The 15,824-nt window shown below is 37.6% G+C and overlaps 1 protein-coding gene and 1 pseudogene across 4 annotated transcripts in view; both read left to right on the top strand.

Moving 5' to 3' along the window:
- Nucleotides 1-15,824, top strand: part of ARSB (arylsulfatase B) — a 344,495-nt gene that overhangs the window by 30,737 nt on the left and 297,934 nt on the right. For all 4 annotated transcript variants that reach the window (XM_058275266.2, XM_058275258.2, XM_004449669.4 and 1 more), the window contains one exon: nt 4,653-4,860. In XM_058275266.2, the coding sequence (XP_058131249.1) occupies nt 4,653-4,860 (208 nt within the window). The remainder of the gene's footprint in view (nt 1-4,652; nt 4,861-15,824) is intronic.
- LOC131273107 (protein N-terminal asparagine amidohydrolase-like) lies at nt 8,339-14,885 on the top strand (annotated as a pseudogene).

Raw genomic sequence — 15,824 nt, 5'->3', positions numbered from 1 at the left:
GATGCTTAATATAGACTATACCATAGGCACTTGTTCTAAAACCAAAATCATTAGAGAAAGACATATGAAGTATTCACAGACCAACTTAGAATTATGTCTATTTTAAAGAACACTTGAGGGAAACGGACTTTGGCCCAGTGGTTAGGGCGTCCGTCTACCACATGGGAGGTCCGCGGTTCAAGCCCCGGGCCTCCTCGACCCGTGTGGAGCTGGCCCATGTGCAGTGCTGATGCGCACAAGGAGTGCCCTGCTACACAGGGGTGTCCCCCGCGTAGGGGAGCCCCACGCGCAAGGAGTGCACCCATAAGGAGAGCCGCCCAGCGCAAAGGAGGGAGCAGCCTGCCGAGGAATGGCGCCACCCACACTTCCCATGCTGCTGACGACAACAGAAGCGGACAAAGAAACAAGACGCAGCAAAAAGACACAGAAAAAACAGACAACCGGGGGAGAGGAGGGGGATTAAATAAATAAAAATAAATCTTTAAAAAATAAATAAATAAATAAAGAACACTAGCTGGGAAAAGCATATGGGGCTGTTTTGTAAAAGAAACAAACTTTTTGATGCTGGACTCAGGGAGATACTGCTAATAAACATGCCACATGTGTTGAGAAAGAATGTCCTTTCTCTTTTTATACAGGATAATTCCTGTAGTAATAACACTAGAAAGTAAAAATAACATATTCGTAGAAAACAGACCCCCCTTCAGCACTCTGAAGAATAAAAATAAATGTTTTTTCCACACGCCTGCTCTACTAGAAGCTTCTTAAAGAAAATGTATGTTTCTAGTGGAGGACCACTACTTTTTTCTGACACAATTTGGGCAGAAATGTCTTAATTTGGAAGTCAAGGATAGAATAACAGTTTCAAAACATATCGTATGCTTTTTTCTTTTATGCATTAAATTAGGAAAATATATTAAAGAAAGGAAAATAAGACTTCCTCATTGAAATAATGTTCTTTAGCATAGTGAGGATATTTAGGGTATATATATTAGTAGCTACATGAAATAAGAAATGAAAAAAATCCTTAGCATGTTAAATATTAATATGCTAATACCTTTAGATAACAATGTCTTACTTTTAAATCATACTTAAACATATGGTCATGATTTCATATATAGGATTCTATTTTATATTCCTAAGCAACCTGAAGGGGTTGCTGTTAGGAGAGTATAAATGCAGCAGCTATGACTGGGTTGATCGGAGGGCTAGGAGAGATCAGAATCCAGTATAAACCTAGAGATAATGGAGCTCCACATAGGGTTTCGAGACTTCCGTGTCAATAAGATAAGAACAAACCGACAAGTCATGAGAGATTGTAACAGGGTTCAGTTATTATTCACCATATATAGTAATAATGAACCGGAGTCACTGAAATGAGCCCATTCTTTGGACAGCGGCTGTTTGCTTTAAATTAATAGTGATCCAAGGCTGTGGCTGGCAGGAAACGCTACAGCTATGTATAAGGAGGGTCCAGGCACAGGGACTTGGGAACAGAGTTGGTTTTCATTGTGGTTGGAGAGCATTGGAGCCTTAGTTAATTGTTTTTTCCACTGGGCTACCATGCAGTATTCCATTCTTTTTTTTTTCCTATTTAAAAATAATATAGAAATGCTTCACATCTAGTATTGTTGGGGAATGAGTTGTTTCATGGACATAGTTCATCTCAAGAGTATTGACACTTTACTTTTTACAGTCTTGGATGGACATAATCTAAAATGTGTTCCAAGGGCCTCACCTCATTAAATGAGCTGTATTATACATCATTTTACTTCTTCCTACTGACCCATGGCCATATTGATGCATATAAGGCAATTTGCCCATATACTAGGAAAAAATAGAAAAAAGATAACTCATTTTTGCTGTTCAAGGACTACTTTCATTTATCTATACTTCTAAGTTAATAGGATCTGGTCCGCAGGTAGAGCTAGGCCTTTGCTTGGTCTTGTGATGGGCTCACATAACAGATTTTGTCCTCACCCTTAAGAAGTTGTTTTCACTTTCTCTTCTGTTATTTGCCCTGTAGGTTTGAATTGATAGATGCCTGACCTGACCACTGGACAAGTGGGGAATTGCTGTAGTTTCACATTTTTAACCTCTCAAAAGTAATAGTAAATATCATTAGCCATTCAGGAATAATGATAGGAAAGATTTTCAGAGAACTTTTTTGCTGTATTTAACAAAGTGAGTAGAATTGTTTCAATACTGAATATTTGCAAGGCCCTTTAATGATGGCCTGGAATCATGACTTTTTCTTCATGACGTGGTTGCAAGAACTTGCCCCCACCTCTAGGAGTCTTTCCCCTTTCTCTCCTTTACCAACTTGGCTGCTTGGGTGCTCCAAGTGACCTTGATGAATGCATCTTCTCCGTTAATTTGTGAGATTTAAGTGTCTCAAATCCTTTAGTAGCATTAACTTTATTGTTGGGCTGGGCCAGTTGTCTCTTTAAGGGTTTTCAACTCATTAAAAAATTCTCTAGGAGCACAAGGAAGAGAATGGCTCAGACAGGAATTGCTTTTGAAAAGGCTGATTAAAAGGAGACGCTTCCCTGGAATACCATTAATGTTAAATGCTGTCAAATGGTGTAAGAGGTAAAGGAGAATCAGTGTATCTCACTCCTTAGTTTCCAGGAGTCCAGTTGGTATTACATTTGGTTCTATATCAAAGACTAACAAGAAATGGGGTTCACTTGCTTTCTCATGAAATATTATATCAAAAAACCCTAACCCTCTGCTAAAATGTCTGCTAAGGCTGCCAATGCAAAATACCGGAAATAGGTTGACTTTTATGATGGGATTTATTAGGGTAAAAAAACTTACAGTTCTAAGGCTGCAAAAAAATGTCCAAATCAAGGCATCAACAGAAATGCTTTCTCACAAAAGTTTGCTGCTGTTCGGATCCTGGACTCCTGCCATGTGGCAAAGCAAACCTGGCAGCTTCTCCCTACTTCAGGCCTGTTCCTCTGATTCTAAGCTCAGCCTCTCAGGGTTTCTCTGTCTTCCTGCAGTCCTTTCGCACATAGCAGGATTAAAATGGAGGTTGTCTTTCTGTGAGTGTTTCTGCTCTCAGTTCTCAGTTTATGTGAGACTCCAGAAAGAGGACAGAGACCCAACCTGGGTCATGCCACACTGACATAGTCCAATCAAAGACCCTAAAGTGATCTAGTCAAAAGGTCCCTGAACTGAATCTAATGCAATCAAAGGGCCCACACCCAGAAGAATGGATTAGTTCAAAGAATATGGTCTTTTCTGGGATTCACAAAACTTCAAACTGCCACAGGCAGGCACTTGTTTTCTAGCTAAAGCAATCAAGAGAAGCTGAGTTTCATCTATTGATACACATCCATACTGTAAAGGTGGGCGTTACCTTAGGAAGTTGTTCTGCAATTAACTCATCTATAAAATGGATGTGACATAGTTTGGTTTTGATTATTAAATGAGATAGTATATAAAAATTATTATCTTAATATCTGGTACATAGACAACATTTAGCATAGTTTGCTTTTATTGATATTATTATTACTATTATTATTATTTAGCAGGCTCATGTAGGGCCTTCTAGGCCATTTTAGGACTATAACTTTTTTTTTCTTATTTTTTAAAGTTTTTCTTGAGATGCAATTCATATTGCACAAATTCACCCATTTAAAGCATACAACTCAATATTTTTTTAGAAAATTCACAGAGTTGTGCAACCAGCACCACAATCTAAGATTAGATATTTTCTTCACCACAGAAAGAAAGTACATATACGTTAGCAGTCACTCTCCATTGTCCTCTACCTAATACCTGGAAACCACTAATTTATTTTCTATCTCTATAGATTTGCCTATCCTAGACATTCCATATAAGTGGAATCATAAAATATATGGTCATTTGTGACTGGTTTCTTTCACTTAACATGATATTTTCAAGGTTCATCTGTGTTATTGCTTGACTCAAAACTTCATTGCTTTGTATGGCTGAATAATATACTCTATTGTATAAATATACCACATTTTGTTTTTCCATTCATCAGTTGATAGACATTTGGGTTGTTTCTTCTTTTTGGCTATTATGAATAGTGCTGCTGTGTACATTCATGTACAGGTTCTTGTGTGGATATATGCTTTCATTTTCTAGGAGTGAAATTGTAAGTCATATAGTAAGACTATGTTTAATTATTTGATGACTCACTACAGTCTTCCAAAGCAGCTGCCTCGTTTTACAGTCCCACTAGCAGTGTCTGAAAGTTCCATTTCTCCACATCCTCACCAACAGTTGTTATTGTCTGTCTGTCTTTTTTTATTATAGCTATCCTAATGGATATGAAGTGGTATCTCATTGTGGTTTTAAAATGTGTTTGCCTGATGATTAATGATTTTGAATGCCTTTTCATATCCTTGTTGGCCATTTGTTTATCTTGTTTAAAGAAATGTCTATTCAAATTCTTTTCCCACTTTTAAATTGGGTTGTCTTTTTTATTGAGTTGTATGAGTATTTATATAGTCTGACTATATGTTGTTTATCAGATATATGATTCACAAATATTTTCTCCCATTGTATGAGCTATCTTGATATTATTTTTTTTAGCTCATAAATCTGTACTACCTTATTCTTTTATATTTAATCCTTCCATACCCTTTTAACTGATCTGCACAAACTTTTTCCAGCCTCTATTTCTGTACCTGGCTTTCCAGTCGGTACATGAGCCTCTTCAAGTCCCTGAGGAATACCTGAAGCCATATGACTTTATCCAAGATAAGAACAGGCATCACTATGCAGGAATGGTGTCCCTTATGGATGAAGCAGTGGGAAACGTTACTGCAGCCTTAAAAAGCCAGGGGCTTTGGAACAACACTGTGTTCATCTTCTCCACAGGTAAGTCTGTCAAAAGAAAAATCATCTCTTGGCAAAGCCTAGGACATGGTATTCGATAAACCAAATGAAGACAAATTGGAGCATTTAGCAGTTCCTTATTAAAATAAATGCTAACTGCAATGGTGGAGACATGATAATAATGGAGAGAAAGATCTATCTAGGGTAAAGAATTGTAGGCTTTCTCACCCCTCCTTCAGATATGAAAATATTCTGGGAGTATACTTAAGAATAAGAGCTCATTCTCTGAGTAAATATGAGTGTATATCATTCATTCACAGAGCAGCTGGGAAGTGAATCCCTGGAGTGGCTTGTTTTCCACTCTCTCTACAGCTCAGGCATCCTCTTTTAATAGCGCTTTCCCTGACTAGAAGTGTCTGCTTCAGCAAAAATGACAGATTGTGACATTATGAAGATGGTTAAGACATGGACCACTTAAATCTAGGCTAGTATGTCTCCAAGTATAGATTTTTTTGTGTGTTAAAATTATTTTCTGGCAGTAAAAGTCATACATGTTCTTTATAAAAAATAGGGACAACAATAAGGAAGAAAGAAAAATCATAATCCTAATACCAAGGGATAACTTTTGAGCAGTAATGGCATTCTGATTATTAATCCCTTATGTATGTGATTTTTTTCTCCTCTTATTAGACAGACATATAAAATTTCACCATGATATGCTTTGGGTGTAGGTTTTAAAATTTATTGTGATGATATTCGGAGAGCTCTTTCTATCTGAAAATGCAGAGTCTTTTGTTATGGGAAATTTTCTTGTATTTTTCTTTTCAGAATTCTTTGGCCCTTCCAGCTACCTACCTCCATTTATCTCTTTATAGAATTCCTCTTAGTTGCATATTAAATTGATCCTCTAATTTTTATGGTTTTCTCTTCTCTCATTTTCTTTACTTTTCTTCTACTGTTTTGAACATTTTCTTGACATTATTTTGTAACCTTTCTATTTAATTAATTTTAACTACTATGTTCTCAAATTATACCAAGAAACCATTTTACTATACTTCCATTTTGTAACATTCTGTTCTATTTTATAGATGGACTAAACTTATTTTTTCAATGCCTGTGCTTTCAGCTGTTAATTTTATGTTTGTGTCTATGTATGTATTATGTATATATACACACATATATATACATACATTCTTTTTCTAAAAAAAACTTGCTGAACTCCCAACATTGTCTCTCTTCCTTCTAAGTTTCTCTCTCTCTCTCTCTTTCTTTTTCCCAGTTTGTTTGTTTCTTTGTTTTGGTCTGTCTTTTATGAAGGAGGATTTCACAATCCCTAGTGGTCCTTTTCTAAAACCTGAAAAGTTGATTGGAAGCTCCAACTGTGAGGTCAGGTCATGTTGACTTGAGTTTCACTGTAAAGTGACTGTGCAGCAGTTTGAAGTATGTTGAGGAATTTTCAACTCAATAGTTGTTTTTCTTCAAGCGTTGTTTTGTGTTGTTTGACTTTTAATCAGCCATGGTTAGTGAATCTAGCATTTATTGAGTGTGTACTATGTCCCCAACATAATACTTCTAAATGCTTTATGTGAATTAATTCAATCAATCATCACAGTAATTCTCTTGGCACTATTATTATCCCATCATACCTGCATGGGAACTGAAGCACAAAGAGGCTAAGGACCTTGTCAAATGAAGGTCATGTTCTCCAAAGTGGCAGAGCCAAGGATCAGTTTTTTTAGCTCCACTTCAGTGCCTACCTCTGAGCTGATGATCTGGATTTTCTTTTGCGACCTTTTGATGGAGCTGAGCTTTCCCCATGATGTCCTGAAGTATTGATCTATTGAGGAACCTGGACAGGGCCTGGGCTATCATCTAGTGTGAGCCGCCTTTTTCAATTGCTTTGGTGTTCTGCACAAATACTATAATTTTCTATGTGTGCCCTGCTGTGAAAAGGTGGAATAAGCAAAATTTGTTTCCTCAAAAAAATTTATCCTTCAGAAAAGAGGGAGACATACTGAAGTCCTTCCAAATTTCTTACATTTTGGGAGTCTTTCTCAATGTACTTTATTGTGAACAACATAGTGTAACATTTTGATTGATGCTGGTATTGAATGCTTATAGAGGTCACTAGACAGAATCAATAAAAAAGGAGGCCAAGATATTTAACACTGACTTAGTAATTATTCCTGGGATATGACCTCACAATTGTTAAGAACTGGAAGTTGTTACATTTATAAAATAAGCCTTTGTTATAGAGATCACAATTATACAATTTCAGGACAAATGATTCCCAAAGTAAAATTATACATGGATTAATGCATCATACATGGATTAAAAAGTGCTCAGACAGAAGTGAAGATGGTATGCTCTGGTAAACTGTGTTAAATGTTTCAGAGTGGCTCCTCTGACAATGGAGATAATGGTGTCAAGAATGCTTAGGAAGAGGTGGAATAAATTTTGTTTCATTATATATCAGAGTGGAAAAAAAGCAATATTATTTTATTATATGATCCCAAACGTGTACACATAACTATTTTAAATAGATATTTAACTATTTCATGTACATCTGTACACTTTTATTTTTTTAAGTTGGCAAAAACAAAATTTGGAGCTTCTCACTGGAAAAATAGGGGTTATATTCTGATACATATAATACATTAATAGATATATTAATCTTAGACTATCTTTATATTGTTGGGATAAATCCAACTTGATCTTATGCCTGTATTTTAATTATATTCCTAAATTCAGTTTGCTAGTGTTTTCTTTAGCATTTTTGCATTGATTCATAAGTGAAAGTGGGGTTGGAGGTTTTCTTATATCTCTGTCAGGTTTCACAATTTCATAAAATAGTTTTGAATTTTTTCCATCTTTTTCTATGCTCTTATGCTCTGGAACAGTTTACCAAATGTTTGAAAGATCTCTCTGGGTAAGGTGGTCTCTGGAATGTTTTATGGAGGTAATTTTTTCAAAATTATCTCCATAGTATAAATTTTCACTGTTTTGTATCTAGGTTTGGGTCTTCAAAGTATTTTAAAATTAATTTTGCCCAAAATATACTTAGCCCTTTGATCTGCACTCTGAGATTATTTCTCACGTCAGGAAAGTTTCCTTGTTCATATTTTAGTTAATTGCTTTTGTGCTGATTGATTGATTTAAAATATCTTTCATTAATAGACTGAATCTCTGATTCAGCTTTCATTTAGTTGTTTTCAGTGTTTTGTTCTTTTCCTCTCCCTTTGGGTCTCCTCTATATTATCAGCTAGATTCGTTTGGTAATTTTAATTCTTCTCTTTAATGTCTCCAATATAGATTATTATTGATTTTATTTTAGTTTCTTTGCAATCCTCTCTTTGCCTCAATTAATCCCTCTTTCTTCCAAGTTTGTCAATAATACTTACTACCATTTATTAAATATTTACTACATGCCCAGGTCCTGTTCCATTACTTTTTCTATACTTTCTCATTATTGGTCATTTTCCAAACATTAAAACTCCAAGTAGATTTAGGGAGTAAGGAACAAGATGGTGGCAGAGTAGGGAACTCTAAGAATCAGTTTGTCCTCCAGGGCAGTAGGTAATCAGCCAGACTCTTATCTAAATCACCTGTTTGGGGTACTGCAGATACCAGAACATTGTATGCCACCCAGGGACAAATAGAGGGAAAAGACTAGCCACCTATGGTGAAGATTTGTGAGTAGATTCCTTTGTATTGCAGAGGCTGGTACTCATTCTCCATTGGTGGGGCAGGCTGCTTTGGGAACCACTCCCTAGATGGAACTGGAAGCTCCATTTTCCAAAAACAGGGGAGGAGGAGACAGCTAGGCACCAACTATGGCAATTGTTTAGCAAATTAGGCTAGCTAGATTCCAGTTCCAAGTACAGCTAACATTTGAACCTATCCCAGTTAGAAAGAAAGTAGCAGTCTCCGTTTTAACTCTACCCCCAGCAGGAGCGAAAGCAGGACTCATTGAAAATCAGTGACTTCTGAGATGATAGGGATTGACTCCTTTCTGCCCAGGTCAAATTACTGTCCCAGCATGGGATCCAGCCCTGGCAGGGGAGGAAGGTAGGCAGAGATACATCAGTCTCTCTGGGCATCTACAGACAATTGCAACCTATATGGCATAGTTTACTGCCCATACCCTCACCTCCATCCCTGCCCCTGGTAGGGGAGGAAGGAGGGCAGAGCTTCATCAGTCTCTCAGGGCAGCTGCAGACAGTTACAGCAGCATGGCTTAGAGTGCTGTTCTATCCTGGGCTCCAACCCCACTCCTGGTAGGGGAGGAAGATGGGCAGGAACTTATCACTCTCTCTGGGCAACTGCAAGCAGTTTCAGCCTGCATGGCTTAAATTGCCACCCATACCCTCAACTCAATCCCCACCCCTGGCAGGGGAGAGAGTTAGACAGAGTTTCATTAGCTTCTCTGAACAACATGGGCAATTTCAGCCCAATTGCTCAGAAAGCAATCAGTATTCTCTGTCTCTGCAATTAAGTTAGAGACACAGTACCATACCTCTTGGAGCAGCAGGAAACAGCTTATTAAAGGGCAGCTCTCCCCAAGAAAAAGGGGAGGCAAGGCTCAGTGCAGGTTGTGGCAGTTGATTAGAGATCTTAGATCACAGGGTCTGGGGTCTGTGCAACAGTTTCATCCTGGTGTGGTTGGTAGCCTCAGTCTTAACCATGCCCCCAACAGGGCCAAAGTCAACTGAGAATTAAAGGAGCAGTACTACTTTAGGGCTGTGGGGAACAACTGGCTAAAGAGCACCACCTGTTGGGGCAAAAAATAGATGAATAAGAACTGAAAAAATGATCTGTTAAACACGAACTATTATAAAGTTCCAAAATAAGTTGAAACAAGTGTCAAAGAGAAGTTTTAGCACAAAGCCAATCAACAAGAAAGCCCTAGACTAAAGAGAGAAACTGAGCCCAGAATAAATACATCAAGAAAATCAGGTGGTGAGACACCAGCAAAAATTACAAGCCATATTAATAATCAGGAAGATAAGGCCCTGTCAAAGGAACAGATTAAACCTCCAGATAACATACAGGATTTCAGACAATTTATCATAGATGTTCAAACAAATCTCCTTAATAAATTGAGTGAGATGGCTAAAGAGATTAAGGGTATTAAGAAGGTACAGGGTGAACACAAAGAAAAATTTGAAAGGATGTAAAGAAAAATAACAGATCTTATGGGAATGAAAGATACAATAAATGAAAGAAAAATACACTGGAGGCACACAACAGCAGAGTTGAAGAGTCAGAAGAAAGGATCAGTGAGCTAAAAGACAGGGCATCTGAAACAAAACACAAAAGAACAGATAGAGAAAAGAATGGAAAAATTTGAACAGGGTCTCAGCAAACTGAATGACAGCATGAACACACAAATGTACATGTCATGGGTGTCCCAGAAGGAGAGAAGAAGAGAATAAGGACAAAAAGAATATTTGAGGAAATAATGGTAGAAAATTTCCCAACTCTTTTGAAGGACATAGATATCCAATCCAAGAAGCTCAATGTGATCCCATCCAAATAATCTGAATAGACATACTCCAAGACACATACTAATCAGAATGTCAAATGCTAGAGATAGAGATAATTCTTAAAACAGCAAGAGAAATGTGATTCATCACATACAATGAATGCCCAATAAGATTAAGTGCTGATTTCTCATCAGAAACCATGGAGGCAAGAAGGTAGTGGTATGATATATTTAAGATACTGAAAGAGAAAAACTGCCAGCCAAGAAACTTATATCCAGCAAAACTTTTCTTCAGAAATGAGGGTAAGTTTAGAATATTCACAGATTAACACAAACAGAGAATTTGTCACCAAGAGACTGACTCTACAAGAAATACTAAAGGGAGTGCTACAACCTGAAAAAAAAAAAAAAAAAGACAGGTTTGGAAGAGAGCCTACAAATGAAGATTATCAGTAAAAGTAACCAAAGCGAGAATAAGATATGACAGATAAAACCCAAAGATCAAAATGGGTGAAGTTAGAACTGTCTTTATAGTAATAACATTGAATGTTAAAAGATTAAACTCTCCAATCAGAAGTCACAGACTGGTAGAATGGATTTTTTAAAAATGAGCCACCTATAGGCTGTTTATAAGACACTCATCTTAGACCCAAGGATACAAATAGGTTGAAAGTGAAAGGCTGGAAAAAATAGTTCATGCATACAGTAACCAAGAATAGCTGAAGTAGCAATACTAATCAAAAATCAAACAAAGTAGATTTCAAAGGCAAAACTGTTATATGAGACAGAGGACATTATTATATATTATTAAAAGGCCAATCCACCAAGAAGAAATAGCAATCAAAATCTCTATGCACTTAACCAGGGTATCAAAATACATGATGCAAATGATGGCAAAACCGAAGGGAGAGATAGTTGACTCTACAATAGTAATTGGAGACTTCAATACACTCACATCAATAGAGCATCTAGACAAAAGATCAGTAAAGTAATAGAGATCTTGAACAATTAAATAAATGAACTAGACCTAACAGACATATTCAGAACAATGTATCCCCATACACATTCTTTTCAAGTGTTCATGGATCATTCTCCAGGATAGACTACATGTTGGGCCACAAAGCCTCAATGAACTTAAAAAGATTGAATTATACAAAGGACTTTCTCTGATCATAATGGAATGAAACTGGAAATCAATAACAGGCAGAGGACTGGAAAATGCACAAATGAATGGAGATTGAACAACACACTCTTAAACAGTGGGCAAAGTAGAAATTGAAAGAGAAGTCAGTAAATATATCAAGAGGAATGAAAACAAGAACACAACATATCAAAACTTTGGGATGCATCAAAGGCAGTGCTGATAGGGAAATTTATAGTGCAAAATTAAAAAGGAAGAAAGAGTTAAAATTAAAGACCTAACTACACACCTGGAGGAATTAGAAAAAGAACAACAATCTAATCCAAAGGGAAAGGAGAAGGAAAGAAATAACAAAGATTAGAGCAGAAATAAATGAAATTGAGAACAATAACAACAAAAAAATAGAGAGGATCAGTAAAACCAAAATTTGTTTCATGATATGAGAAACAAAATTTACAAACCGTTAGCTAGTATGACAAAGCAAAAAAAGAGAGAGAAGATGCAAATATCAGAAATGAGAGGGGGACATTACTATGACCCCACAGAAATAAAAGAGATCATAAAAGGATTCAATGAACAACTATACTTGAACTAACTAGGCAATGTAGATTAAATGGTAACATTCCTAGAAACACATGATCGACCTATACACTGACCTTAGAAGAAACAGAAGACCTCAACAAACCAATTACAAGTAAAGAGATTGCATTTGTCATCAAAAAGCTCCCCAAAATGAAAAGCCCAGAACCAGATGGATTCACCAGATGAATTCTACCAATCATTCAAAGAAGATTTAACATTGGTCTTGCTAAAATTCTTCCAAAAAGTTGAGCAGGAGAGAATGCTATCAAACTTATTTTATAAAGCCAATATCACCCTAATACCAAAGCCAGTTAAAGATAGTGTTACAAAAGAAAATTACAAATCTATTTCCCTAATGAATATAGATGCAGAAATACTCAAGAAAATACTTACTTATCAAATCGTACAGCACATTAGAAGAATTATTCATCATGACCAGATGCACAAGGGTGGTTCAATGAAAGAAAATCAGTCAGTGTAATACACCACATTAATAAACTGAAGAAGAAAATCACATGCAGAAAAGGCATTTGACAAAATAGAGCATTCTTTCTTGAGAAAAACTATAAAAGATAGGTATGGAAGGAAACTTTCTCAATATGATAAAGGACATATATGAAAAATCCACAGCTAACATTGTACTCAATGGTGAAAGACTGAAAGCTTTCCTTCTGAGATTGGGATCAAGACAAAGATGTCTACTGTTACCACTGTTGTTCAGTAATGTACTAGAGATTCTAGCTAGAACAATTTGGCAAGAAAAAGAAATGAAAGGCATCCAAATTGGAAAGGAAGAAATAAAACTTGAGGGGTGGGGGCAGTCAAGAGCCCAGGGCTGGGTAGGCCACTTCCTCCCTGGGCCTACTGGAGCAGCTGCCTCCAAAATACTGCTGCTCATCAAAGGAGAGCAAGTACAGCTGCTGCAGACCTCCCAGGACCTTGTATAGAGCCCACCTGCCTCTGGAGGAAACAGCCAGACTTCTCAAAGGTCAGTCTATTAAAAAAGTGGGACCCAAGGGCTTTCTGTATATTCAGCAAAGAGAGTGACCTCCCCAAAGGATGGCTCCATCTCCATTCTGGGTTCTGATGATGCCACTGCTTGTCACATTGTGGTGCTAAGGCACACAGGAAATGCAGCTACCTGCTTGACACATTGTGATGGAACCATCACCAGAGCTGAGGTCCCCATGATCAGGAGCTCCATAACATCATTTTCCAACCACTTTCAATATGGAAGACTGAAATATATTTCATGGGAGGCTTCAGTGATGATAGGCAGTTGTCACCAAAACTTACTCATTACTTCTTAGTGAATTTGACAGACAAGAAGATGATATTTACTTGGTGACATTATATGTGACAGAATTAAATGACTGAGAAGAAAATGAAAAACTTTTTCCAACAATTTATGACATTGTTGTCAACTTCAAAAATGCAGAGATTACAGAGCCTCCTTTCAAGATTGAGGTCCAGAGAAGGAGCTGCATGCTGCGTGAGCTCTAACAGGAAGACCGATGATTAGCATATATGATGCAAAGACAGAAAACTTCATATAGGACCATATTACAGTATGACGTTTCCACATGTGGATTTCCAGTTGTAGCAAGATGATAAGCAAATACTAGAGAACTCCCCATATCGCCTCTGATTGAGCTCTCCACTTGTTGAACATATCAAATCTACTTTGATGTTTTTTTAAAAATACCTATCTCCAACTAACATGCTTTTTCCTGGAAATAAAAGTATATATATATTTTTTAAAAATTAAGATGGATTATGGGAAAAGACTTCTCCAGAAAGCTAAAACTAGAAATTACAAATAAAGCAACTTTTTGGCATGACAAAGACCACTGGTGGAGGGAGGCGGACTTGGCCCAATGGATAGGGTGTCTGTCTACCACATGGGAGGTCTGCGGTTCAAACCCTGGGCCTCCTTGGCCCGTGTGGAGCTGGCCCATGTACAGTGCTGATGCGCGCAGAGTGCCCTGCCATGCAGGAGTGTCCTCTTCGTAGGGGCACCCCATGCTAAAGGAGTGCGCCCCGTAAGGAGAGCCACCCAGCGCGAAAGAAAGTGCAGCCTGCCCAAGAATGGCACCGCACACATGGAGAGCTAACACAAAAAGATGATGCAACAAAAAGAAACACAGGTTTCTGGTGCCACTGATAAGGAGAGAAGCAGTCAGAGAAGAACACACAGTGAATGGACACAGAGAGCAGACAACTGGAGGGGGCGGCGGGCAGAAAGGGGAGAGATAAAAAATAAATCTCAAAAAAAAAACTGCTGGTGGGATTGGAAAGGCTATGAATTTGTAATTTATACTGGTTGAGTCTTAGGACCCTTTACTCAGTGTCTTTCAAATGACTTTCAAAATAAAATCTTACTTCGGCAAAGGTCGGAAAAAAAAAAGAAAGGTAAAATTTTTACTATTCATAGATGATATGATCCTGTATCTAGAAAGTTCTAAAAAATCTCCAGCAAAGCTATTAGAGCGAATAAACTAGTTCAGCAAAGTGGTGGAATACAAGATTAATACTCAAAAATCAATAGCATTTCTATACACTAATAATGAGCAATTTCTGAGGAGGAAGTCAGGAAAAAATTACTTTTTTTTTTAAGATTTTTTTTTCTCTTCCCTTCCCCTCCCCCCCCAGTTGTCTGCTCTCTGTGTCCATTTACTGTGTGTTCTTCTGTGACTGCTTCTCTCCTTATCAGCAGCACCAGGAATCTGTGTTTCTTTTTGTTGTGTCATCTTGTTGTGTCAGCTCTCCGTGTGTGCGGCGCCATTCTTGGGCAGGCTGCACTTTCTTTCGCACTGGGCGGCTCTCCTTACAGGGTGCACTCCTTGCGCGTGGGGCTCCGCTACACCAGGGACACCCCTGCATCGCAGGGCACTCCTTGCATGGCACAGCACTCCTTGCATGCATCAGCACTGCACATGGGCCAGCGCCACACGAGCCAAGGAGGCCCGGGGTTTGAACTGCAGACCTCCCATGTGCTAGGCAGACGCCCTGTCCATTGGGCCAAGTCCACTTCCCCAAATAATCAAATATTTAGGAATAAATTTAACCAAGGATGTAAAGAACTTGTATTCAGAAAACTATAAAACATTGCTAAAATAAATCAAAGGTGACCTAAATAAATGGAAGGACATTCCCTGTTCATGGATTGGAAGACTAAATGTCATTAAGATATCAATTCTACCAAAACTGATTTACAGATTCAATGCAATCCTTATAAAATTCTAACAGGCTTTTTTGCAGAAATGGAAAAGCTAATTATCAAATTTATTTGAAAGGATTAAAGGCCCTGAATAGCCAGAAATATCTTAAAAAAGAAGAATGATGTTGGAGGACTCTCACTTCTTCACTTTAAATCTTATTACTTAGCTACAGTGGTAAAAACAGCATGGGGCTGACATAAAGATAGACGTATAGACCAGTGGAACAGAATTGAGACCCTTACATGTATGGTCTAGTGATTTTTGACAAAGCTCTCAAGTCCACACACTTGGGTCAAAACAGTCTATTCAGAAATAAAAAGTAATAAAAATAAAACTAACATTAAAAAAACCCCACACAAACAGCTCAAAGTAGCCTTGTGAGATAGGTATCTTTATACCCATTTTACAAATGAAGAAACAGAAACTTAAAAGACGTGATTTGCCCTAGTTCACAATCTAACAAATGGGGAAGCCAGTATTCAAACCCAGACTACTTGAGGTCAATACCTGTTACCACTAATCCATTACATTGTTGCGGCTCATCTTCTTTTCTTTTTATCTTTTCCCATTGTCCCTT

This window comes from Dasypus novemcinctus, chromosome 2 (genome assembly GCF_030445035.2).
Source record: "Dasypus novemcinctus isolate mDasNov1 chromosome 2, mDasNov1.1.hap2, whole genome shotgun sequence".
Taxonomy (NCBI): domain Eukaryota; kingdom Metazoa; phylum Chordata; class Mammalia; order Cingulata; family Dasypodidae; genus Dasypus; species Dasypus novemcinctus.
Note: the sequence above shows the minus strand (reverse complement) of the source record. Positions and strands in the feature narration are given on the sequence as shown.